We start from the raw sequence: 24,617 nt of genomic DNA on the forward strand, positions 1-24,617 counted from the left end.
TTTTAAAGAAATACTGTCTAAGATTTGCATACAATGAATTTGGTCTAGCGTCTACGTATATGTTGTCTGAAGTGATTTCTGTCTGTAGAGACAGTGAATAGGGTCCTCTTGGTGTTCTGTGAGTTCTGTGTTTCCCTGGAGCTGATGCTGCAGCCGATGTAGGTCATGGGAATAGTCTTCCAGTTTGTGTTTACATTGCTGCTTGTTCACTTATTTCTTTTTTTAGCATTTTAAATTTTTTTTTTTTTTTTTTTTTACAGTTTCCCTCCTACTGTTTTGTTTGGCAGAAACTATCTAAGTCAAACAGCTTAAAGAAAAGTTCCGCGGTAGCAGGGTGCCGTATAAAACAGGATCCTACACCTATAATTTAAATGATCACAGATGATAAAATGCCTGCCATTAAGGAACACATGTTCTTTATAACTTATCTGGAAAAAAGATTTCCTTAGAGTGACATGCAACATAAGAATGTTTGAAATTAGTCCAGGTAGCCCTTCGCTTAGGTGGAATACACAATAGCATGAGAAAGAAAACACATTAAAAACAGATTTCCTGCACCTTTGGAATATGCCTGTGAATAGTAAGCTATTTAGAAATTATTGTAACTATCATAATTCTTAAAGTGAACTGAATTTTTCGTATCAGATATTAACTTGTTCTTTTTATTTGTCAGTGTTGTGTTCATACGAATGATTAAAACGAATGCTACTTTGTTTGAAAATAAGAATAAATAAAATATGTAAGACTATATTTACATATATAATATGCAATGGGTCAGTTATAAAGATTATTTGTCCCTGATGAAGCTTTTACCTATTGGAATAAATGGATGAGAAGTCTTCCCAAAGGTATAAAACTGAGTTTTTCTTTACAAGAGTAGGAAAAAATGTACATAAAAGACTGCATGTAGTATTATTGATTTTCACAAATCACTCTAACACTTAAACACAGGGCCAAGGTACACGTTAGCCAGGGGGCCTCTGTAACCTTTCCTGTGTGCTTATTTTACTATGGAGGACAGTGCGTTCTCTATTGAAACGGAAATGCATTTACTAGGCTGACATACCAGGTTTAAATTTACATTTGTGAAATGTAAGAGATCACATCTTTTGCATCTAGTCTGCCTTAGTCCTTATGGCTCTGTTCTTTATAAAGAGTGTAGATGGTCATATGGTAGAGAGATACTAATTTTATGGAGATGAGAGAGAGGGAGAGAGGGAAAGAAGGAGGGGAGGGAGGGAGGGAGGGAGGGAGCGGGAGAGAGAGATGGAGGGGGAGGAGAAAGGAAGAAAGGGGCAGGGTGCTCCAAATCTCCAAATTGCTGGTTTACGAGTCATAGTCATGTGTCCAGGCAATGGAAAGGTCTCTGCATGGTTTCAATGAAAGAGTGTCTACTCTTATGGTGTACCACACACGGCCCTTGGCATTTCCATGAAGGGAATGCTGGCCAAATTAAGGCACTACTTCCCACTTCCTGATGTTACACTGTCCACCCTGCTACCTAGGAGCCCCTGGTGTTACCCAGGAGCCCCTGGCGTTACCCAAAAGCACAAACTGACAGACTACAGGGAAGAAACACATAACCCACAGTCTCCACAGAGGACAATTATGTCGGTCACACAGTTTTGTGCTTAGCGTTGTGCTGCTGGATGATGACATGGAAGTCAAAGCCACACTGTAACCTGTGACTCTCCATCATTATCATAGTCTGTACCTGAAGGTCCATCATATATTTTTGCAATAGAGGTAGATTTATTTAATGATTTCAAACAGCCTTAGGAACCAAATATTGTAATCACCAAGAATGCCCATTGAGAAAGTCTTATTTTATTTTCTCCTCTTACTTGACATTCCCTGTATAAACATTAACCCTACTTTCTCAAAGAAAGATTGACATGAAGAGATCAAATGGCATGTTTTCCTTAAAACCAGGGTCTAAATGACTACATTGTATGGTTTCTCAATCTCTATGAGCTTTTTCTTTTTCTTAATGTGTCAAATACATCTGCATAGTCAATTTGTGTCCTTTGGGTGGGAGTGAAGATGCTAACTGATAGAATGCAAATGGCATTATATGGTTTTTGAAATTACATGGCAGAAATTGTGCCATCAGAATTCTAGTGAACTTAGCTCCTGTCTCCTGGTGTTATAGGAGCACATTTACTTAGGTAGGTGTAATGTTAGCCCTTCAAGAAAACGGAAAGCAATAGATGCTTTCTGCCCTTTTCCTCTGTGTCCAGTATTTAACGCATAAGCCATAGACCCTGTAGATTGCTTTAATGAATCCCATGTGTTTTCTTATACTGAATGTGTACCCTGTGTCACATATTTTGTGTGGGCAAATGTGCCTACATGCATGTACCCAAACACTTGTAATTACCACTTATCCCTGGCAGCTGGGTCAAACAGGCTGCAGCAATGTTCAGAGTGCACGGGGATTCTGCGTGTTTGGCATCACACTGGAGCCAATCTGTTGTTCCTCAAACGGCTCTTCTGTCTCCTTCCGGTTCCCCAGGAGGCGAATGTTAGTGCAAATCTCATGTACTGATGCCCTTAGGCTGCCTAGCACGGACAGCACTTCAAGTGTCCACTTTTTGTCTGTAGGTCTGGCCGGTGATGATGAAAGCTCTTTTATTTGTATTTTTTTATTATTTATTTTGGGTTTTTGAGACAAGGTTTCTCTCTGTGTAGCTCTGGCTGTTCTGGACTTGCTTTGTAGATCAGGCTCGCCTCAAACTCATGAAGCTCTGCTTGCCTCTGCCTGCATTGCCCATGAAAGCTCTTTCATCCATCTATCTTACCCAGCTGCTCCACCTTCTGGTGATCCCCCTCAAAGAACTGCAGGAAGCTGGCCTGCATGCCGGTGGTACCCTTCACTCCCAGGAAGTGCATCATGGACATGCTTTAAGTTCTGGAGATCCATGGCAGCAGCATTTCCCAACCGTTGTCAATTGAGCAGGCTGAAACTGTGTGAATCCTGAGGTGGGCAGGTCAGCGGGTTCCTTAGCAAAGTCCGCAAGCCTGGAGATGAATCTAGCAAGCTTTGGCATAAGCAAGTCGAAAGAATTTCTCAGAACAATCAGGTCTGTATTGTTTCCAAAGCACCAAGACAAACGTAAGCCGTCACACCATGCCATCCAGAAGTCAAAGTTGCTCAGGTTTGACGTCATCTCCTGGACCTGTTCATCTAGGACAAGCAAACCCAGTATCTGCTCGGCCTCTGCCAGCTGCCCCAACAGCTACCATCGTGTCTGGGACTTGTACCTGTTGCTGAACAAGAAGCACATCTCGAGGCTGCCGTAGCAGGCCACCAGCGGAGACCACCAGGGTTGTCGGCTGCAGCCATTTTCAACACAACACCTAGCCGTGGTGGACACCAAAGGCTGTTAGTTCAAATCTAACATTGAAAAGGATTATAGTTACATATTCTTTGAAATACAAAGACGTTGAAGTAAATTCATGCTAATTGTGCTCCAGAATTAATACCACCTTAGATTGATTCAATTTATATTTTATCTGTTTACGGTATGTAGAAAGAAAGATATGGCCTAGTACACACACACACACACACACACACACACACACACACACCTTCTCCATCTCCTCCAGGCTCCTTGTGTTTTGGGAATACCAGTATGCCTGTTATTTAACTTCTTCTTCCTGATGAAGAAGTAGAAAATCTGAGACCTGATTTTTATTCATTTCTGGTATGATTTGGCAAGGCATTTTCATTTCTCTATGTGTTGGAACCTTTCCATTTATTCATTCTCCCACTTAATGCTTTTATTTTTTTCCCCCTGTATTTAAAACCATATAGAGCCCTTTGTTAGACTTAAAACTGAATACCAGTGTAGGTGCAACTCTGTAATTATAATGTTAAGGTGGTTGAGGAAGGTACAGTTTCTTGGAAAATGAAAAACAACACACAAAGGGATTTTAAAGTTAGGTGAGTATCTATAAACGAGTTATAATCTGGGAGAACCACACAGCTGGCATTTACAAAGCGGGTTGCCATTGGGCAAACTGGCACCCTTGGAAATTCTGCCTTCACTGTCTACTAAAACAAAAATCTCCAGCATCCCCATTTTAGCCAAGTCTCAAGTTTACAAGCTATGGCAATGCTTTCTATGGCAACGAGACCTTGATAAAGTCTGCTTGGCAGTGAGTTATTAAACCCTGTAACCAAGACTTACCCTCTCTGCTGAAGCTCTCCACAGGGCTGTAGGTTTAGTGTTAAGAACACAAAACTCTATTAATGGAACATGCTGAAAGCAATTTGCTCTACTATGGTAAAAATTGTCCGTGCTTCCATGCAACAGAAACGACAACACTGGCAACACTATTATCATATACAAAAGCTTAATATGCTAATACACAGAGGGAACACAATTGCACAGGCACAGAAAGAAAATATACTGGGAGCTTTGAGACTTTTTGCCCCTACTTCAGAATGATGTTGGGAACATGATATTTTTAATATCGGAAGAACAGACAGGTGGTTACAAAGGCATTGACCCTAATAAACTAATGTATAACTGCTATGTTTATCTTCCTGGACTGGGAAATGTAACCAAAAAAAAAAAAAAAAAAAAAAAAAAGATTTTCATTTCTCCCCTCCAAGACGTGAGTGTTACAGTTTTTAACTCACGAATGCATTCCTGTAGCTGGTGTTTATCTTGTGATATAGAAATGAACATTTGTACACATCAGTGAATTGTGATTAGCATCTCTTCTCTTCACAAGGGTAGAGGACGGGTAGTTGTGGTGAAAGCTTTTGAGACACACGGACATTCTGCCCAACAGAAGGCACTACAAAGGTCCTTCACATACAAAGGTAAAGTTGAACAAGGAAGGACAGGAAATTATACACCAGGCCAAATTAGTTTTAAGGCTTCGGGACTTAAGTTTTGTGAGTATGGTGTCAGACCGTTTTAGCTTCCACAGCCAAGCAGGGTATTGGGTAGGAAAAAGAAAAGAAAAAAAGGATGTTCAATTTTCCAGAGATTTCCTGTGTTTATTATTGTAAGCCTGTGATTTATTAAGAGTGTCTTACTTCTTCAAGCAGACCAAGGTTTCCTCTGTGCTACTGAGGCTAAGATAGATGAGGGTTGTGCTAGGCGTCTATGAATGGGTCGTGGTTATAGGACCCAGGCTATACTGCTGTTCATAGCTGCCCTCAGCACTCTCACCCAGGATTGACAGGAAGCACTCAAGACTCATTTTTTTCTCATTACTGAGTTTCCAAATGTTACCTTTAAGAGGAATTACTGCTCATATGGAGTTTTGAGTTATAAGGTCTGAAACCACATCACTTACGCATTTGCACTAATCGATGGCATCTGTTGAAGCGCTCCCGTGCTCGCCTGTCTGCCTGTATTTCCCGCTACCCCCCTGCATGCAGAGAGTCACACTGGCAGACCTGGCCAGAGGAGATTCTAAACAACAGCTTCAAGCATTATTTACTTTTAGTCCAGTGATATCTGAATACTGTTCTGCATTGATGCTAGACCAAAGCAAAATACTTCCAGATGCTGGTGAGCAGGGGAAAAGATTAAGTTAACATGGTAAGAGAATTCAGAACTAGCTACAACTGGAGATACCATGGACATACTAAGAATAAACAAAACCTACTGGCAAGGAGCTTCCTTCCTAAGTGTGTAAAAGCAGAGGACTCTTTTCCACAAGAACAATTATGATACCAGATTCTATTTGGGTAGGGCAACAAATGTCAATTTTTATGGTAAAATAATTAAGTTACAGAAATGTAAACTTTCAAACTATGACAAGTATCCATAAATTAAGTATGATAGTATTTTAAAAAGCTGAGGTGAATGTTGGTGATTGCTTCATAAAATGCCTTTCTTCAGTGTTTGCTCATTAATTGCCTTTTTTTGCATGGCAATAGTTTTTAAATATTTTCTCAGTGCTAGAAGGCGATATGCAGCCTTGTTGGAATAGGTGTGGCCTTGTTGGAGGAAATGTGTAGCTAGGAGTGGGCTTTGAGTTATATGTGTGTGTGTGTGTGTGTGTGTGTGTGTGTGTGTGTGTGTAAACAAAAGTTATATTTTCATTGTTTACTTTTATTAATGAAAACAGTATGTGATCATCTTACAAGTAAGATGAATGGAGGATAAATAATTCCGTCTCCCTTCCACTCTCATTTCGGGGTAGTAGTTTCGGATTGTTTTCTGCTAACATCTAGTATCTGTTCCACTGCTCATGTTTATACACATTTTTATACCATAGTTTTAATATGGTTTGGATTTGTATGCTGTTCATTTAGTTCTTAATATGGACAGTCTATTATGCACATTACATATGTGTATTTCAAAGCCTAACAGGACACATAGCCCACTATCCAGCCCAGGGGGAAATGATGGGGGTCATCTCTGTCCAGCATCACAGAAGCACCCACATGTCTGACCATGTGATCCTCATTACAATACATGTTAGCTTTTCTATGCGATCTTAGCATTAGATTATTGGATCAATCCATGGGCTTTGTAGATTTGCTATCTTAATCCAAATTTGATTTTTAGTAGAATCATAAATTCCGCTTTTGATAATGTGGTTTAATTTTTCTACCAAGAACTATTTACTTGTTTATTTACTTCTTGATATGTAAGAACATATAGCAGTCTTATAATGATATTACATAAATCATGCTAATAGCTACTAACTGGAATATCCAAGTTAACCTGATAACTTGAGTTATTAATTCCATATTTATTAAATGATTTTAATAGTGTCATAAAATTCATATTTTCTTAAACATTGCAAAATTTCATGCACTGAAAAGACAGTTAGGCATAGAGTTTTGTGTGACAACAAACATAGTCTTTTACCCTTCAAATTCTCCGTTCTATCATGAGTGTCTGGTGCTACCAAATGACTGCAAGAAAATAAATATTGGTTATAAGAAAATGGCAGGAATCCTTGTCCTCTGTAGTCACTCAATTGGGTCCTGGTATGTGAATTAGTAGGGTCATGCCTTGTTCTAGTGCATGTATGAGAGCAAGAACTCCTTTTCCTTAACTACATCTGAACACCTCTCATGTGGGCCATTAACCTGTAGAATATGTTTTATATGTAACGCTAAGTTACATAGAAGGCTAGTAATATATTTGATACCTTGCTCAGTTCCATACTTACATGTATCTATTATGCATTTAAGATGGCTGATCACACTGAAGTGATGAGAGGCATTTATCAGCATCCAGGAGTTCGCTATCCTGTCCTCATCCCTAATCTTCAGGGTTTTCACCATGCCGTAAGTGTGCTGCTGTTTTCTCTAAAGTTGCCTTTGTTGTTTTGAAGATCTTTGAGAGTCAAAATGCTGACATGTGCAATTCACCAGCCATCATATGCGATTACTCTGCTGAAAACTAACAGGAACCCAGAAATCAAGCTCTTCAATGCATCCTTCATACAGCCTTTCAATGCAATTATTAAAGAGCTGAGCAACAAAAATATGTTTCTCTATTTGGGATGAAAATGTAAAAGTGCATTTTGTGCTTCCCTGTTATGGGGTATATCTTAATCACCTACCAGTGAAGCATTATAAAAATCACCAATATTCCTGAAATAGTTGTCATGTCGACATTTTGGGGCCAGCTTTTTGTTTCTGCGGACTCTTTTCTGAGACTAAACTAAGTGCTGGCACTGCATCTCCTTCTGATGACTTTCTTTATCTCCCTTATTTTTGTTTCTTTTGAGTCTGTGTAGTTCAGGGATTTATGTGATTCATGTGATGACTACACGCACAAAACGAATCCCAATGCTTTTATGTAAAAACATCCTGCGTTGTCTTTAGATGTGTTTGTTGCAAAGCTGTTGCAGTATATATTATGTATGTCCATGAGTATTTTAAGTTCTGTGTTTGACTCTATGCAGCCTAAAGTTGAGGTTGTTGGAGTCCATTCAATGTATTACCTGTTGGTGTATATGCTGTTGGAGCCATTTATCTTTTATTGGATTTAATATAGTTTTATAGCTTTTACAATAACAGAATATGGCCGTCATCAAGTCTTCCCAGAGAAGAGAAGGTCTCCATCTTGGAGAATATACCAAGGGTACCTTCTAACAGGAGTTTAACAATAAAATAAATGCTGGCTTGGGAGTTTTGTAGGTTTGCAGTCAGGCTTATCTTCCTGAGACTGGACCGCAAACAAGTTTGTGCTGCATTCATAAAAATAGCCTGATGATAGTTACAGGAATTCTTCAGATTACAAAAAATTCAGGCACTGTTCTAATATTACTGGCAAAGAGTAGGTGTGTAATGAAAAGAAAGTTTATTTTAAAGGGTCAAAATTGACATTTGAACAAAACAAATGTCTTCTAAATGCCAGAAGAAAGATAATTTCCCCCTCTTATTGTATTGACAGGCATTAATAGATAAGGGCACATAAAACCTAGTCATACAGTGAGTGAGACATTAACATGGGGTCTTGCAGAAGCATCTGAGAAATCTGCGAGGCTCGACAATTGAAAACACATTACTACAGACGCTGCGGGTGGTATAAACACAGCAAAGGGGAAAGGAGGCAGGTCGCGTTAACCCAGTCATCATCTTAGAGTTAAAGACTAGCAATCGGACTTGCACCTTAGTCTCCCGAGTGCATGGCTTTGGTGGGCAGGGTGCAAAGCAACAGAAGCTAGTTACGAAGTATAAGGGAAATTCGGAGGCAAAATGTGGAGTTGGGAAAACAGTTTCTCTTGGGAAGGCATTCTCTGTTGGATTACAGGAAGAAAAGAGAACACAGAAGTAGTTTGTACTGTTCTCTTTCAGTAATTGGTCTCAAAATAATGTTCTCCATAAAAACGAAGGCTTCAGTGGGGTATACATGTTCTTTCCATAATTACAGTTCAAGGGCTTTGAGGATAAGATGACGAAAGGCAGAATTAGGACCATCACCGCTGTGTTTTATGTATCTCCTAATCTTAAGAACACTGCAGCTCGTGGAATTTTCTTGTTACTCTAAAATATTTTCCCATTCCGGCTCTCAGTTTTAGTGCGACGTGAGAGCGTAGGCCCGGCCTTAGCGCTGTCAGCCTTCCGCTACAGCTCACGAGACTAAAACTTGTTAGCTTTGCTGTGAACTGTGTCTTCCAGGTCGCTGCTGGAGCCACCGAGATAGCGGTTTTTGGTGCTGCCTCTGAATCTTTCAGCAAGAAGAATATTAACTGCTCCATCGAAGAAAGTATGGGAAGATTTGAGGAGGTCATCAGCTCCGCGAGGCACATGGGCATCCCAGTGAGAGGGTACTCATGAAACCCAGCTTGGCTTCCTTTGGATCTATTTTCAGAGTTTTACAAACACACACACACACACACACACACACACATTTACTGACATATATATATATAAATATATATATATATATATCTCATAGCATTCGAACCATATTGTCTATAGTAATCACTATGCAATTATATCTCATTAATAATTACCATGTTTCTAGCCCATGGAATGTGGAATCTCATTGCTATTAGGAGATCTAGCATGCAAATGTGACATTAAGACTCGGCTATCCAGATGTAGTTATCTGCCGTGTAAGACTCACAGGTGCAAGTAAATTAGAGCTGTTTCTGTATCTGAGACGCCCCATTTTGCATAGAAACTGCACGGTTTGGGTCCGCATCAACAGCTTTCATCACAGGAGATCCCATTAAGGCAACAGAGGAGGAAACACTGTCAGAAGGTCTAGAAGTCAGTTTTCTCATTTAGGAGTTTACATGGAAGCCTGGGTTGAAATATCATGTAATGGCGTTTCTGAGTTCAATGTCTTGGGGGCTCTTGCACTAGAGCCATGTGCAAACCATTAGGAAGCAGAGTAGAGGAGAGCAGAGACAGGAAGGAACAGCGGCCATTAGCAGTGCTGGACGGTGTTGGATGGGACCAAAGGAAGGAGGAAAAGTCTGTGCTTGGTTTTGCTGCTTCTGAGACCAGCAGTTACAGCATTTGAAACGATTCATGTAAACTGAAAAAACAGGCAATAAATTCCTTGCTACTGAAGAAAGGCGGTAGCTTATATTTTTAAATAATTATATAAACATCCAGGTACAATGAACATGCAATTCATGATGTAATGGATTAAGATGTACCTTGTAGTTCTTTTAGTTGAGATGAGCAAAGTCCGTAGAGGCAGAATGAGTTAACAATTAATAAAAAGAGAGCATTAGCTTAGTGATTCCCAGTACTGGAAGTTAAAAAATAATAGTACTATAAAGGCGATTAGCTGTGAGAGAGGACTTAGAATGACTGGAATTAAGCCTAGGTCATCTGGAGAACAAATAGACTTAGCCTATGGTATGCCATCTGTTTTCTTTTGAATTTTATCTTTTCAAATTTTCTACCATAAAGTATTTTTTCTTAAATATTGAATTGTCTTTGGGGCTTAATAGATATTTTTCACATGAAAAACTTACAAAAAAAAATTGAAGCCAAAATAATACATATCCCATCATCATAAAATAATAGCATATTTATTTTAAGGCCAACTTATTAATTTTTATTTTAAATTTTAAATTTTACTTTAAGGACAAATTAGTCAAAATAGAAAGGAGAGATATTCTATAAAGTTTCAAATTTAAAATATCAAAGTTTTTTTCTTCTTTAGAAGAAAAGGGACATCAACACCTTGCAAAATGTGAAGACTATTTAGAGCAATGGTTCTCAACCTGTGGGTTGTGATCCCTTTGTGGGTCAAATGTCCTTTTCACAGGGGTTGCATATCAGATATTTACACTATGATCCACAGCAGTAGCAAAATTATGACGTAGCAATGAAAATAATTTTGTGTTCGGTGGTCAACACTTCATGAGGAACTGTACTAAAGAGTTGCAGCTTTAGGAATGTTGAGAACCACTGATTTAGAGGAAACTAGTTCTCACAGGAAAGTTAAGGAAACTCACCACAAAAACCTCATCACTGGATTACCGTGAATATTTTATTATAGGTTGCAATGTAGAAAAAAATGCAGGCTACCCAGCATACTTTTATTTATTTATTTTTTGTTTCAGCTTGAAGTTTATTTCTGGATCTTCCAGAGGACTATCCAATTTTAGAAATGTAATTTTTAGTATATGTAGTCCTTAATTGTTTGGGTACTCAATAAAATCTATTTTCTTTCCCAACTTTGCATTGAATTTACATAAGATTTTATTTTTATGGTTTATTTTGACATTTTATTTGTACTTTGAGAATGACACACACACCACACACACACACACACACACATACATACACACACACACACACACACACGCACACGCACACGATATGTATTTTTCACATCATTCACCCAGTTCTCTTTCTAAACCCCTTGCCTCTTCCTCACCTCCGCATGCCTTTCCCAACTCCATGTCCTCTCTGTATAGCACGCTGTGGTACGTGCTTATAAGTACGTATTATAAAATGAAAATTCCGGAGGCTCCACCTCTCCGGCAGGAACCTGAAAAATCTGCACGCAGCTGCACGATGTGGCTGCCATTTTACCTCTAAATAAGCTACCTGAGGCTTGGCATGTAGTTCCTTTTTTTTTTTTTTTAAACTAGGAGCCTAAGTTATTTATTTATTTTTAACATATTACAAAATGCAAGAATATATATCTGTGAATAACATCTGTCTCATTTCTTCTTGATTTTCAAAAAAAAAAAAAAAGAAAGAAAGAAAGAAAATGAAATAATAAACTAAGTAAGGCAAATTATTAATTAAATTAGTATAAAATGCATAGATTTTATTTAGCTACAGCAAACAAGGAGGATTATGAGATATAATGTTTTATTTAATGAATAATTTGTTTATACAGTGTGACTTATGTTTACAACTAGTTAGGAGGAGGTGAGGTGTAGGATTTTCCTCCAGTCACAACGAGTGCCGTCTTGATTTACTAGTTTACTAGTTTACTAGTCAACCCAAACCAATCTAAACCAAGTCTGTTTTGTTTGTTAAAGACATTGCATCACAGATTTTAGTGATCTATTTCTTTAGTGGAAGACTCACTGTAAAGGAAGGTCTTCCAGTGTACAACTATTTTTCAATTGGTTGCTCAGTTCTGTTGAGCAACCTTCCCAACTGCCAACAAAGGGAGGGCGGTCACCCCCGACTTCCCCTTCAAGGGATGATTTATAGCCCAACACATTTATTCAAAATGTTCAGCCTTCCACCTGAATTAGCCAATCCATCTATCTAAGTCATGCTGCACAGTTTGTGTGTCCCGTCCTTGCTGCCTGAGGCCAGATGCCACATGGATTATGGTCCAGACCTTGAAGGGGAAGGCAGCCTTATTGCGGACGGGTAATGAGTCTGTGTATTCGGAGCTCTGCCTTTACGTGCACAGCGAGGAGCAGGCAGGGCTGCTCCTATCAAATGGCTCCCGCCACTGGGAAGTGTCCCTCGGAGGAACTCACTAGTGGATACAGCCTTATCTTCATATTAGCCGAAGCTGCCAAAAAGTTACTTTCTAACTTCCATCATTAAACTCAGGCCTAGATTTGGGGCTGCAAGAAAATGTCAAGTCAAATAATTAGTTACCAAAATATGCTACCTAAAACTAAAACTCAGACATCTGCTAAGCTGTTTTCTGATATGTAGAGTGTTCACCTGGAGGTTTCTATTTTCTGTTAAGTGTGTGTAACCTAACGCCACTATAAAACAGGAAGCTGAGCCTGAGGTTGAGTGATGGTCAGTTTATCTATTACATTGATTTCTTGGGGCATGGGGGCTTGGTTTTGGATACAAGGTCTTGCTGTATAGTTCTAAATTCCTCTGTCTGTCCTAAATTACCTAGGCTGACCTCAAACTTGTGGCATTCTGCCTAGCTCAGCGCCTGCCCCCCGCCAAAGCCCACGTCCCCAAGTCCTGGGATTATAGGAATGTACTATCATGCTTTAGTTTTTGGTTTGGGTTTTTGTTTAGAACTTTTTTCTTTTTCCTGAAAATAGATTTTTTTTTTGTCTCATATAATATACGCTGATTATGTTCTCCCTTCTCTCTACCCCCATCTTCTCTTCATACAGATCCACCCTCAGCTCCATTCTATCTCTCATTAGAAAACAGAGAGGCTTCTGGGGGATAATAATAAAATAAAGATAAAATAGAAACTTGCACATCAGAATAGGAAACAAACAAACAGGAGGGGGAAAAAAAAAAAAAGAAAAAGCACAAGAAACATATGTAGACACAGAGACCCACTTGTTTGCACACTCAGGTATCCCATAAAAACATTAAGATGGAAGCCATAATGTCTAGCCAGAGGCCCTGTTCGGGTTGCCTCAGTCTCTGGAAGCCATAATGTCTAGCCAGAGGCCCCGTCCAGCCCCTGTTTGTGTTGCCTCAGTCTCTATGAGCTCATATGTGCACTGATCATGTTGTTTAGAGGCCCTGTTTCCTTGGAGTCCTCCACCCCTTCTGGCTCTTACACTATTCGCTTCTTCTTCTGCAAGGTCCCCTGAGCCCCGAGGGGAGGGATTTGATGGAGATAGTCCCATTTAGGATTAAGTGTTCCAAAGCCTCTCTTTGTGAAATGTTCCCATCTGCTGCAGGAGAAAGCGTCTTTGATGATGGCTGAAGAAGGCACAGACCTATGAGCACAGCAGAATATTGTCATTTTATTGCTAGGCTCTTTTAGTAGAACAGTAGGTTTTGGTTTTTACCCTTGGTCCCTGGGATTTCTAGTCTCAGGTTCCATCTCATGTACTTGGCCTTATAAGTCAAATCAGATGTTGGTTGGTTACTCCCCAAAACTTTGTGACATCATTGCGCTAGACTATCATGCAGGCAGGACCCCATGATAGATGCAAGGGTTTTTCACCTGGGTTGCTGTTTACGTTTCTCCTTTGGTAGCATGCACAGGACCTTCCTGTACCAAAGCTGGTAGCACACAGGGATGAAGGCTCTATGCTGGCAACGGCTCAACTTCTCCATGTTCAGTGAGTTGTGTAGGTGTTGTCTTCAGCAACAGGGCCTTGCTGTCAGTTTGTCGAGAGCCACCTGTAGTGTTGGCAATGGCCTGGGTTGTTTGTGGGTTCTCATGAGACAACTCCTTTCTCCAAGAACTCAATTAGATGTGACCCAGTCCCTATACAGAAAGATTGCTTTGGTGATGAGATGTTCAGTTTAGGCTGTGTCTTCCCTCTCATTTGGCGTCTTCATTTAGATCACACACACACACACACACACACACACACACACACACACACACACACTACTACTACTACTACTACTACTGTAGCAGGTTTCCATACTATTCCTCAAATGGCCCTTAATTGCCCTGGCCTGCGGGGTTCGACTAAAACTCAGGAGGAAGGTCACCTGTTGAAAAATGCAAGACAGAAAGAAGGAGAGCAAAGCTGATCAATCAAACTCTCAAACTTTATTAGTCAGGCAGCAGCTTTTATAAGTCAGAAGGCAGGGAAGCATATTGCTATAGCAACCCAGCTGCAGGCTTCTCTCAAAACAGGGAATTCCAAGCAGGGTCATAATGTCCTGCCACACAGGGTATCTGGCTCCCTCTTTGTCTAGTCTAACTGCTAAACCATAACAGGGTTGCTCCATCTCTATCTGTCTTTAGTCTAACTGCCGACCCACAACAGGGTCAGCTAGTTTCTGGTGAAAGGCAAGCTCTGGGAAAGACAGAGACTTAAAGGTACAGGCTCTGACAAGATGGCGGAACATTGGCCATGTGGCCTATCATCCCCAACACTTAATTTTTGTTGTCCCTCCCCATATTCCCTCTCTTGTCTCCCTCTTTGCTCTCCTTTGCACTTGATCCTTCTGTTCCCAACCTTTCCTTCCAACCATAGCTGTTTACTCCAGTTCCCTTTTCTAGGGAGACCTCTCTCCCCATAGTCCCTTACACTACACCTAACCTCAGTGGCTCTACACACTGTATCTTGCTTGTCATCGACTTAACACTAACATCCTCATATAAGAGACTACGTACCATACTTGTCTTTCAGGTATGTATGTAATCAACCTACTCAGGATGATTTTTTTCCCCCATTCTCTCTGTTTACTTGAAAACTTCATGATTTGAATTTTTAACGACTGAGTAAATTTTTGTTACTGCATTGTGTAAATGTACCACATTTTCATTATGCATTCTTCTGTTGATGGATATTTGTTTTCTAGTTCTGCTATTATGAATAAAGCACGAAAGCACATTTTAAGCAAGCATCCTTGCAATAGTATGAAAAATCCTTTGGGTATATGCCCAAGAATGGTATAGCTGCATCTTGAGGCAGATCGGTTCCCGTCTTCCTGATGACTTCACACTAATTTCCATAGTGACAGCTCCACCAGCAATAGATGAGTGATTCCCTCCACTCTGCATCCCCACCTGCACGAGCTGTTGTTTTACTGATCTTAGCCATTCTCAGTGGTATACAGCAGGAATCTTGCAGAAGATGGGGAGGAAAGATAGAAGGAGTCAGTGAGGATGGAGGAGACCAAGAGAACGTGGCCCACCAAATCAACTAAGCGGGCATAGTATGGGGTCATAGAGACTGAAGCTGCAAGCAAGGGGTCTGCATGAGTCTGCACCAGGTCCTCTGCATGCATGGTATGCACGTGGTGTTTTTGTGGGACTCCTACCATGGGAGAGGGTGTGTCCTTGACCCCTTTGCCTGGAGAGGGTGTGTCCCTGGCCCCTTTGCCTGTTCTTGGGACTCTTCTCCCGTTGCCTCATCTAGACTCATAATGAGAGATTCTGCCTTGTCTTATTGTACCTTGTTTTGTTGTGTTTGGCTGTTGTCTCTTGAAGGCCTGCTTTTTCCTGAAGAGGGAATCAAGGGGGGTGGATCTGGGAGAAAGGGGAGGGATTGGGGGGATCTGAGAGGAGTGGAGGGAAGAGAAACTGTGGTAGGGATGTATTGTATGAGAGAACAATCTACCTCCAATTTAAAAAAAAAATGAAATGTCAAAGTAGTTTTGATTAGTTTCCCTGGTGGCTAAGGATGATGACCATTTCTTTAAGTGTTTCCCAGCCATTTGAATTTCCTATTTTGAGAATTCTCTGTTTAGATCTGTACTCCACATCTAATTGGGTTGTTTTCTTAATATCTATTTAAAATTATATATAGAGAGGAGGCTTACAGAGACTGAAGCACCAACCCAGGACCATGCACAGACGGCAGCTCAGGCTTCCTGTGGGTCCCCTAGTGAGGGGAGTGGGGCTGTCTCTGACACAGACTCGGCTGCATGCTTTTCTGATCACTTCCCCTGGTATGGTAGACCCCATCCTGTCAGCTTAATAAATTCCTGTGCATTTACGTTGACAACGGACTCCTACTCTCATTGGGGACTCCAGGAATAGATGGAAGATCTATCTGGAGATCTGAGTCTTGTACCTGCTCCGTAGAATCTTTCTTATCCCAGACCCAGAATGGCACCTCCAGCCTCACTTTCCATCATCCCTCTCTCCCCATGTGGCTTTCTTCACTCCCGACACCAGAGGTGTGACGCGTTCTATTTTCATTTTAGTTTTTATTTGTTTGGTTTTTTTTTTTTTTGAGACAAGGTTTCTCTGTGTGGCCCTGGCTGTTCTAGAATTCACTCTATAGATCAGGCTGGCCTCGAACTCACAGAGAGTTCCAGAGCCTGCTTCTGCCCTCTGAGTGCTGGGATTACAGGTATGAGCCACCACTACCTAGTTCGATGAAGTGGGATAGGATATAAACTGAAAATGATTTAAATAGGATTGTCATAAAGCTTGGTTATTTAATATGGAGGAGGATCATCTTCTTTAAGTAGAAATGAATTGCTGAGGAAGTTTTATAGAATCTCTCTTCACCTAGAACCTTTAAGCCCATTTAGATACTCCTCCATTGGGAGCAAGTTGGATAAACCCATGGGAGAACTGAGATGGATTCTGAGGTCCTGGCTAGTTCTTGAGGCTGGAAATGAATCATGGCCGTATCTTATTTGTAGTTGGAACATCTAGATAAATGTACGGAGAGAAACTCCATTTTGCATGCCAGCGCTATCTAATTCTAAGCTCTTGGTTATTTAAATATTAAATTTATAACCTTTTTATACAGCTCCTCATGTTGTAGTGACCCCCAAACCATAAAATATTTTCATTGCTACTTCATAACTATAATTTTGCTACTGTTATGAATTGTAACATAAATGTCTGATATGTTGGATGGTCTTAGGTGACCCCTATAAAAGGCTTGTTGAACCCCCAACGGGTTGAGAACTACATCCATATTATAGTATAAACAGGCTCATATGAGTTCTTTAGTCACTATCATAATCAAATAATATTATCAAATTACACGTTTTTGGTAGAGTAAAAGATTGAATCATGTTTAAATTTTCCGAAATAATTTGTCTTTAGTTGAAGGATAAAGTGAAGGTGAAAAATAATTTCGCCTCATGTACTTCTTTGTTATTAATTTTTAAGTTGGAAACTTGTCAATGAGGAACAGATCACACTGCTCTGTGTTTTTCAATGTAGGTATGTGTCCTGTGCCTTGGGCTGTCCATATGAAGGAAGCATCACACCACAAAAAGTCACAGAAGTAAGATCCACCTCCAATCTTTATGGCTACCGGTAACACATGAGTATTATTTAGACACTTTTCTTTATTAATTATTGAATTTCAATAGCAGAGACTAAAAAGAAGCACGACTGGGAAAATTTCACTGAAGATGTGTTTCTTAACTAGTTATTTCATTTTAATATAGATCTATTGGCTATACTTTACCAAAGGTGGGTGAGTCTTATAATTTAGATGTTTAAAGGTAAAGAATAAAAGCATCTTTCTGGTGCTTGCACATGTCTTTAACCAAAGGGATGATGCTCTTGTGGAAGGTGATAGTAGCCTCTAGGGGGCTTCTCTGCCATGGCTAGTTTCCAAACAGTCAAGACAGAGACCGTGGATTTATAAAATCCTTAAAGCACAGTAACTGGCCAGGTACCAGCCCTCCAAGCTAATTACTATTTCCCAGTACATACCTCATATTGCTTGTCTTAATAGTTCCTGTCTGATCTGCTCCTGTTCCATCAGTCTTTCCACTTGGCTGCTTGCTTATGGATCATATTGCTCTGTGGCAACTTCCTCTTTGGCTTTCTCTACTCCTGACATAACTTCACTTCCTTTCCCTCTCTTCCTGTCCTTGTGGTCCCTCCTGAGACCTCAAGCCAGGGAACCTAAGCTCCACTCACCTCTTTTCTGCCCAGTCACAGGGTTCAGCAACTTTATTAACCAATAAACTGTAAATAAAGTAGAGCCAGGTTTACACAACTAAGACAGGTATACAGACAGATGTGCCTGAGAATGTGCTCATCTGGGTGGGAACCAGACCTTGGGGGCCAATAATTAGCATTAGAATGCGTAGCACCAGACTAACGCCCAACAGAATGCTTCTCCATCACAATGTCAGACAGTGTGCGCACACATGTAGGAAGCTCTTACTCCTTCATCCCTTAGTACTGATGTCAGAGTATGCACTTAAGTTTTTCTGTTAATTTTTGAACTTCATTACTATGGTAAATTATTTTTACGTCAGAAATGTGTGACAATGGGTTATAGTCATTAAGAATATGTTTACTGGATTATTGAATCTGCTTACTATTTCTCGTTTTTCCTTTACCATTAATTCCTCCAAACGGATACCAAATACTCTGCTTTGGGGATTAGTTTAGCAACTTATTTGTAGATGTATATTAATGTAAATTTTTGCTAAGGTTGAAAATTTTCACAAATTTTGTTATGCAACACTGAAACAGTAAATGTGACATTACTAGACAATCCAAAGTTATGTAAATTAAACTCTCAGTCCAGCTGAAATAATTCCTCCTTTGTGCACGCATTTGAAGTTCTAAAGCTTCCTGGAGAATTTTCCTGTGAAGGCTATCTCATTATCTATCACATTGAAAGGTCCTTGCTCAGAGAAGCAAACTAGGAACCGATGAAGCTTAGGTTTTATATTGCTTTACTTACATCCAAGACTCCACTAGGAATCTGCACAGACTGCTATATATTCTTTTTTTTTTTTTTTAAAGAATATTTCCAAATGGTTTGACTTTGGGCCTCACAAGTCCTGCTGAAGCTTCTTGCAGACACCAGGCTGTTTATCCTCCTTTTGCAGTGTTTTAGCAAGGAAGACCTGCTCCCTCCTTCCCTCCCCCTCCCTCCTACCCTCCCTCCCTCCCTCTCTCTCCCTTTTCCTCCCCCTCCATCCCCACTTTACATTAGAATGACAGGGTGCTGCTGAAGCCTTGCAGACAGATTAGAAGTATTAAAACTTCATGGTCAGCAGTCACGCTGCTGAGTTCTTTGTGCTAGCCTAATACATTTTGTGAATTTCTTCTTTTCCTTCTGAAACGACTGTTCGAAACTGTGATTACTTTTGCAGACTCTGGTCCTTTTCACAGGTTATGGCCCTGGTCGTTGCTTGCTTGTGGCACTCACTTGTACCTTTGACTTTCTCCCTACTCTGGAATGCTCTCTGCCTTTCACACTTTAGTGGCTTAGAACTCACTAGCCTTTGTATGTGTATACTTTCTCAAGCCTGTTCCAGGTCCTTCTCTCTCGCCCTTTTCAAGCTTACTTTATCTCAAGGAACTTACACTCCTCCCCCTGCTCAACAGCTCTAGGCCAGTGGCCTTTAGTACATAATGTAGAACTTGTTTTTCGTCCAAAGTCTTATATTAGCTGGATTTGTGCATATCTCCGTGATGCTGGCAAAATTTGCTCCTTGTTTGTATCCAAGATCACAACAGCCACGTCAACACTTGCTTTCTCATTAATCTCATCACCTAACACAGTGCCTGGATCAAGGTGGCCCTGGAGAAGTGCAAGGTGAATGAAAACAATTAATGAAAAAGTGCTTATTTATTATTATATCTTTGCAGCCAAGCATGCCATTAACATTGTTATGATTATTGTAAGTTTGAAAGCAAACTGTCAGTTGACCTTGGTGGCCCATGCCTGTAATCCCAGCACTTGGGGAGGCAGAAGCAGACGGACCTCTTGTGAGTTCTAGGACAGCCTAGTCTACAAAGCAAATGCAGGACAGCCAAGGCTACGCAGACAAACTGTGTCTCAAGAAATAAATAAGTAAAAATAAAAAAAAAAAAGAAAGCAAGAAGAGAAGAGAAAACAAACTATCATGCCTTCAGAAAGCATTTAGAAAGGACGATTAGGACATTTTGTTGTTTAGAGTCAGCAAATTAGTAACTGAAGCACCAGTAGGTTAACCTCATGATCAACCCATGTCAAGTCTAGTAGAGAACTGATACTCAAATCCATACTTGTCTGATTCTAGAACCCCTGTCAAAATATAATGCTGTCTCCTCACCGGCCACATTGCTCTTCTGTTGTAGCGCTGGTCATTAGGCTTGAAGAGAACTTCACATTTACCTTGCCGCATTCCTTCACTCCCAAGATAGAAAATTTAAGCTAGTCATGTTAAGCAGTTCTTCCATTGGCTAAGCTCCTTAGTGACAGAGATGAAATCACTGCTGGTGTCTTCTGGCCTCTGATCCAACACCCAGAGAAACACTGTTTGCAAAGTAGACCTCGAGTGCTACTGTTGAGTGAGAGTTGGGAACTGTTCACCTCATCTCGGTGAAATTACAGCTTGAGCTCAAACAGGTGGATAGATGGGTGGGTATAAATGACGTAGGTAGGACTCTAAGACAAACTCGAACAGACACATGGTAGTAATGGTAATTTCACCCAAAATGTTAATACGGGGGCCTTAAAATTTAATGATCACCAAAAGAGGACTAGGAAAGTAGGCGTTATCCACAGAGAAACTCATCATAGTTGTAAGTGTTAGGTCCAGATGCCGATTACTTAAGAATCATAGGGTTGGTGGGTTCTAATTTTCACTGTGTTACAAGCAGTTTGCTTTTCAACAGGTTTCAAAGAGATTGTATGGCATGGGCTGCTATGAGATCTCTTTGGGGGACACAACTGGAGTGGGCACTCCGGGCAGCATGAAGCTGATGTTGGAAAGTGTCATGAAAGAAATCCCTCCAGGGGCCCTTGCTGTTCACTGCCATGACACATACGGACAAGCCCTCGCAAATATCCTAACAGCTCTTCAGGTATTTGTATTCTCAGTGTGCTTTGCTGTAGCTGTGCACAGTTATTTGCGACATGAGCGTGTTAAGAGTTTTATTGAGATAAATGTGTTAAATGCTTAAACCATATGTAGTATTCAGTTTAAGTTGAGATTCTATGAATGTGATGTTGATAAACACATGAAATATTTATAAATGGAGGTCTCATTACTGTTTGCATGATTTGGTCAAGGTCCTGGTCTTTTATTTTTAAAGTATCAGTTCTATTATATCTGTGGCCTCTAATTTCAATGCCTATATACTGCAGCCATAAAACTTAATAGAACTGAATGTTATGACACATTGAGAAGTAAAGACACAAAACAGTGGCATGTGCTATTGGAATCATGAAACGAATGATCTTTTATCGGTTTGGTTGCTCTGTGATGGATATATATGGAATAGGAATATAGACTATTTTATTAAAATATTTTTAATGCTTGCAACTTCACCTTGTGTGTGTGCATGCACACTGAGAATTGACCCTCAGGCCTTTCATGTGCTAAGCAAGCACTCTACCACAGAGCCCACAACTTCACTTTTAAGAGAACCCCTGCTTATTTTAATCAAATAGACTCCATTATATGGTTAAAGAAAGATATCTAAAATGTGAGAGTATTAAGAGTTGCTAAGTTCTATCCTACTCTAAGTGTATTTATCTAAAAATAAATTTAAATAATTTTATTTTACAAATTTCATATCAAAATAGATTCATTTGATAATAGCTAAAAGTTTGACAGTTAAAGATAATACTCTTACAGTTTTTAAAAGAAGACCAAAGGTCAGTTTGTAAGACTTGATGTTACATTTCCAAACTCTACAGTGTTGGCAGAAGTTTATAAATATGTAGAAAGAGCTTATTTTGACTTGTGTTATATATGTGAGAAGAAAAAAGTTTATCTTGTGATGTTTTGGGGTGCGGGAACTTTAAAGATTTTCCTTCCTAGGCAGTCTAGATTCAAGGACAACGGAAACTGCGCATGGCTTCAGGGTTCTGTGACCAGACTCACCTTTTCCTACTAGGTGTTCCTTGCCACATTCCCATGGTTCTCCATCAATCACTATTTTTACTCTTTATTTCTATATTTTCACACTATGAGTAGTAACTTGTTTGTATACTATGCTGATTATATGCATGGTAGCTTAATTATTGGGGATGAATAACATGGTAGCTTAGTTATTGGGGATGAGACCTTTAGTGTCTGCCTACCAATACTGCTTGTTCAGGTACTAAATATTTTTACATCTATTATGATTTTAATTATTAAGAAAAACATATATGAGAAATTATAGTCATATACTATATAATAATATTTATTATATTTATATTCAATACTAATAACATTTAAATAGACAATAATCTACACAGACAGTAGTAAGTTCACACGATGACGTTAGTATTGAAAAACTCTCCAGGGATCTGACGCTATTGTGATCTCCTAATGTGACACATTAGCCATGTGCTATGATGCCGCTGTTAGCGAAGGTATGTGGCTCACTATAAGAAAATACACCACAAAAGTCATCTGTCGTATTTACAACTACATTGTAGAGTTGTGTATGTAATTGTATAAATATAGTATTGACAACTATAGTAAGAAAATATTTTTGTTTTATACATTTTATACCCTCCTTTTCTCTCTCCCTCTCTCCTCCTCTCTCTCCCTCCTTCTCCCTCCCTCCTCCCCCCCTCTCTCTTTCTCTCTTCTTGTTTTCTTGTGTGTGCTTGATGCTGGCCATCAAACTAGGGGCCTCCTCATAGATACTAGGCCAGTGTTCTAATACGGAGCTGTAACCCCAGCCATACTGTAGTTTTTAGTTTTATTTCTTCTGCTTATTAAAGAAAACACACTGAGAACGAGGGCAGCGTTATGCTTGCCATCACCTCATATAATTCACTGTACTGAACCAAGAGGCCATGCAGAGTGATCCGCTCTGGGTTTGCATAAGAACATTATATGATGCACAGCGATGCAACGTAACCACCATGTATGTCTCCTGTACTGGGGAACACTATACAAGCTCAGAGCCAAGCAAGGAGGGCACGTGAAAAAAAAATCTGTATGTAGCCAGGACTACGCAGAAGACCGCACTCTCAATTAAAGAATAAACAACAACAGAATTTCTCTCATAGAAGGTAGATAATCATTCTTATTTTACATGACATTGACTATAAATGGAAAATAAATAGAAAACCTCTCTTTATATATCATAAAAATTTGTATTTCAAAGCACTTGTGTGAGTTTAGAGTTTGGCTTTACAGTGAATTTGAAAGACAAGCCAGATGAATTACTTTGAGATAGTGGTGAGTCAGTGAGATCCTTCATTTCCAATAATATGTCTATTCTGAAGTAATGCTTTTCCTTTTTAAGCTGAGCTCACGGCGATTTGTGTGTGTGTGTGTGTGTGTGTGTGTGTGTGTGTGTGTGTGTGTGTATTAGGGAAGACGTGTATAGTATAGTCTGCAGAAGTTAGGGAAACTTCTGTATCTAGTAAAAACCCTAAGAGTATGTCATTATATTTTCTGTTGTATCCTTTCCAATTCATACAAGCTTTATGTAAAATATGGGAGAAGGTAGGCAAGAGGGAGGCGGACGGCTGGGAAAGTGGTGGTATTCTTCCGCTCCATACTATCTGAGGCCTGCAGTTATAGCTGCAGTGTAAACACATGGATTAAAAAGTGTCACAACAACTTGCACATTAGGAAGCATGTTGTGAGAACTGGGAGCCCACCATAAATGCACATCGAAAAAATGATCCAAAGCAGAGGTGAACAAAGGAAATTAATGTTTCAAAATTATAGAGGTTTCCTTTTATTGTGTGTGTGTGTACCATTTCTGCCTTCGGTTGCATGCAGTTTGATAAGATACTGACAACCGAAGGAAGACAGATACACTCTCACTTTCTGGAAACTATACATAAATCAGACAATCTTTTAGTCTTTTATGACTTTATGTTCACTGAAGGCAGCTGGGTATGATATTGGAAGGTCACTGTCGCCACATGTGGGTGCTGGTCTCTAACGGTCCTGGATGAAGAGAAGCCTGTCAGAGACCACTTCCAATCCCACTTTTTAATAGATTTGGCAGTAACGACAATAAAACAAGCATGGTTAAATTTAGATAACAAGAAACAAATATCTTGGAAAAACCTTAATGTTTCAGTGTAGGGGAAATGAGAGGGTCCACTTCATTAGGAGCATGGCTAACCTTGGCTTCAGGAAGCAGTGGCCAAACTTCATTTTAATGGAATCTTTGAAGTGGTTTGTAGCAAAATTTGTGGTGGGTGTAGAGTGGATATCATTTGCTTTCATTTAGGGGGTAGAGGAACAGTTTGCTGTGTTCCAAACTAGAAGTTACAATTAAGGCAAGGAGACATGCAATAAGTAGAAACTTGGCCACAGAAGCAGGAAATAAATGGGAGTTATAAACGGACTGTCCTCCTCAGTCTGGAAAGCACATCTAGCCAACTAGTAGAGGAATACTTCTTAGATTTTCAGGTTTTATTATTATTTTTTTTAAAGCCTTAAACAACAT

At 39.8% G+C, this 24,617-nt stretch overlaps 1 protein-coding gene and 1 pseudogene across 1 annotated transcript in view; one reads left to right on the forward strand and one right to left on the reverse strand.

Annotated features, from left to right (window-relative positions):
* Positions 1-24,617, forward strand: part of Hmgcll1 (3-hydroxymethyl-3-methylglutaryl-CoA lyase like 1) — a 130,584-nt gene that overhangs the window by 67,201 nt on the left and 38,766 nt on the right. Inside the window, exons 4-7 of the mRNA XM_051140544.1 lie at positions 7,175-7,270; positions 9,113-9,261; positions 17,463-17,526; positions 20,877-21,065. Of these exons, the coding sequence (XP_050996501.1) occupies positions 7,175-7,270; positions 9,113-9,261; positions 17,463-17,526; positions 20,877-21,065 (498 nt within the window). The remainder of the gene's footprint in view (positions 1-7,174; positions 7,271-9,112; positions 9,262-17,462; positions 17,527-20,876; positions 21,066-24,617) is intronic.
* Positions 2,377-4,085, reverse strand: LOC127184427 (adenylosuccinate lyase-like; annotated as a pseudogene).

This window comes from Acomys russatus, chromosome 32, assembly GCF_903995435.1.
Source record: "Acomys russatus chromosome 32, mAcoRus1.1, whole genome shotgun sequence".
Lineage (NCBI taxonomy): Eukaryota > Metazoa > Chordata > Mammalia > Rodentia > Muridae > Acomys > Acomys russatus.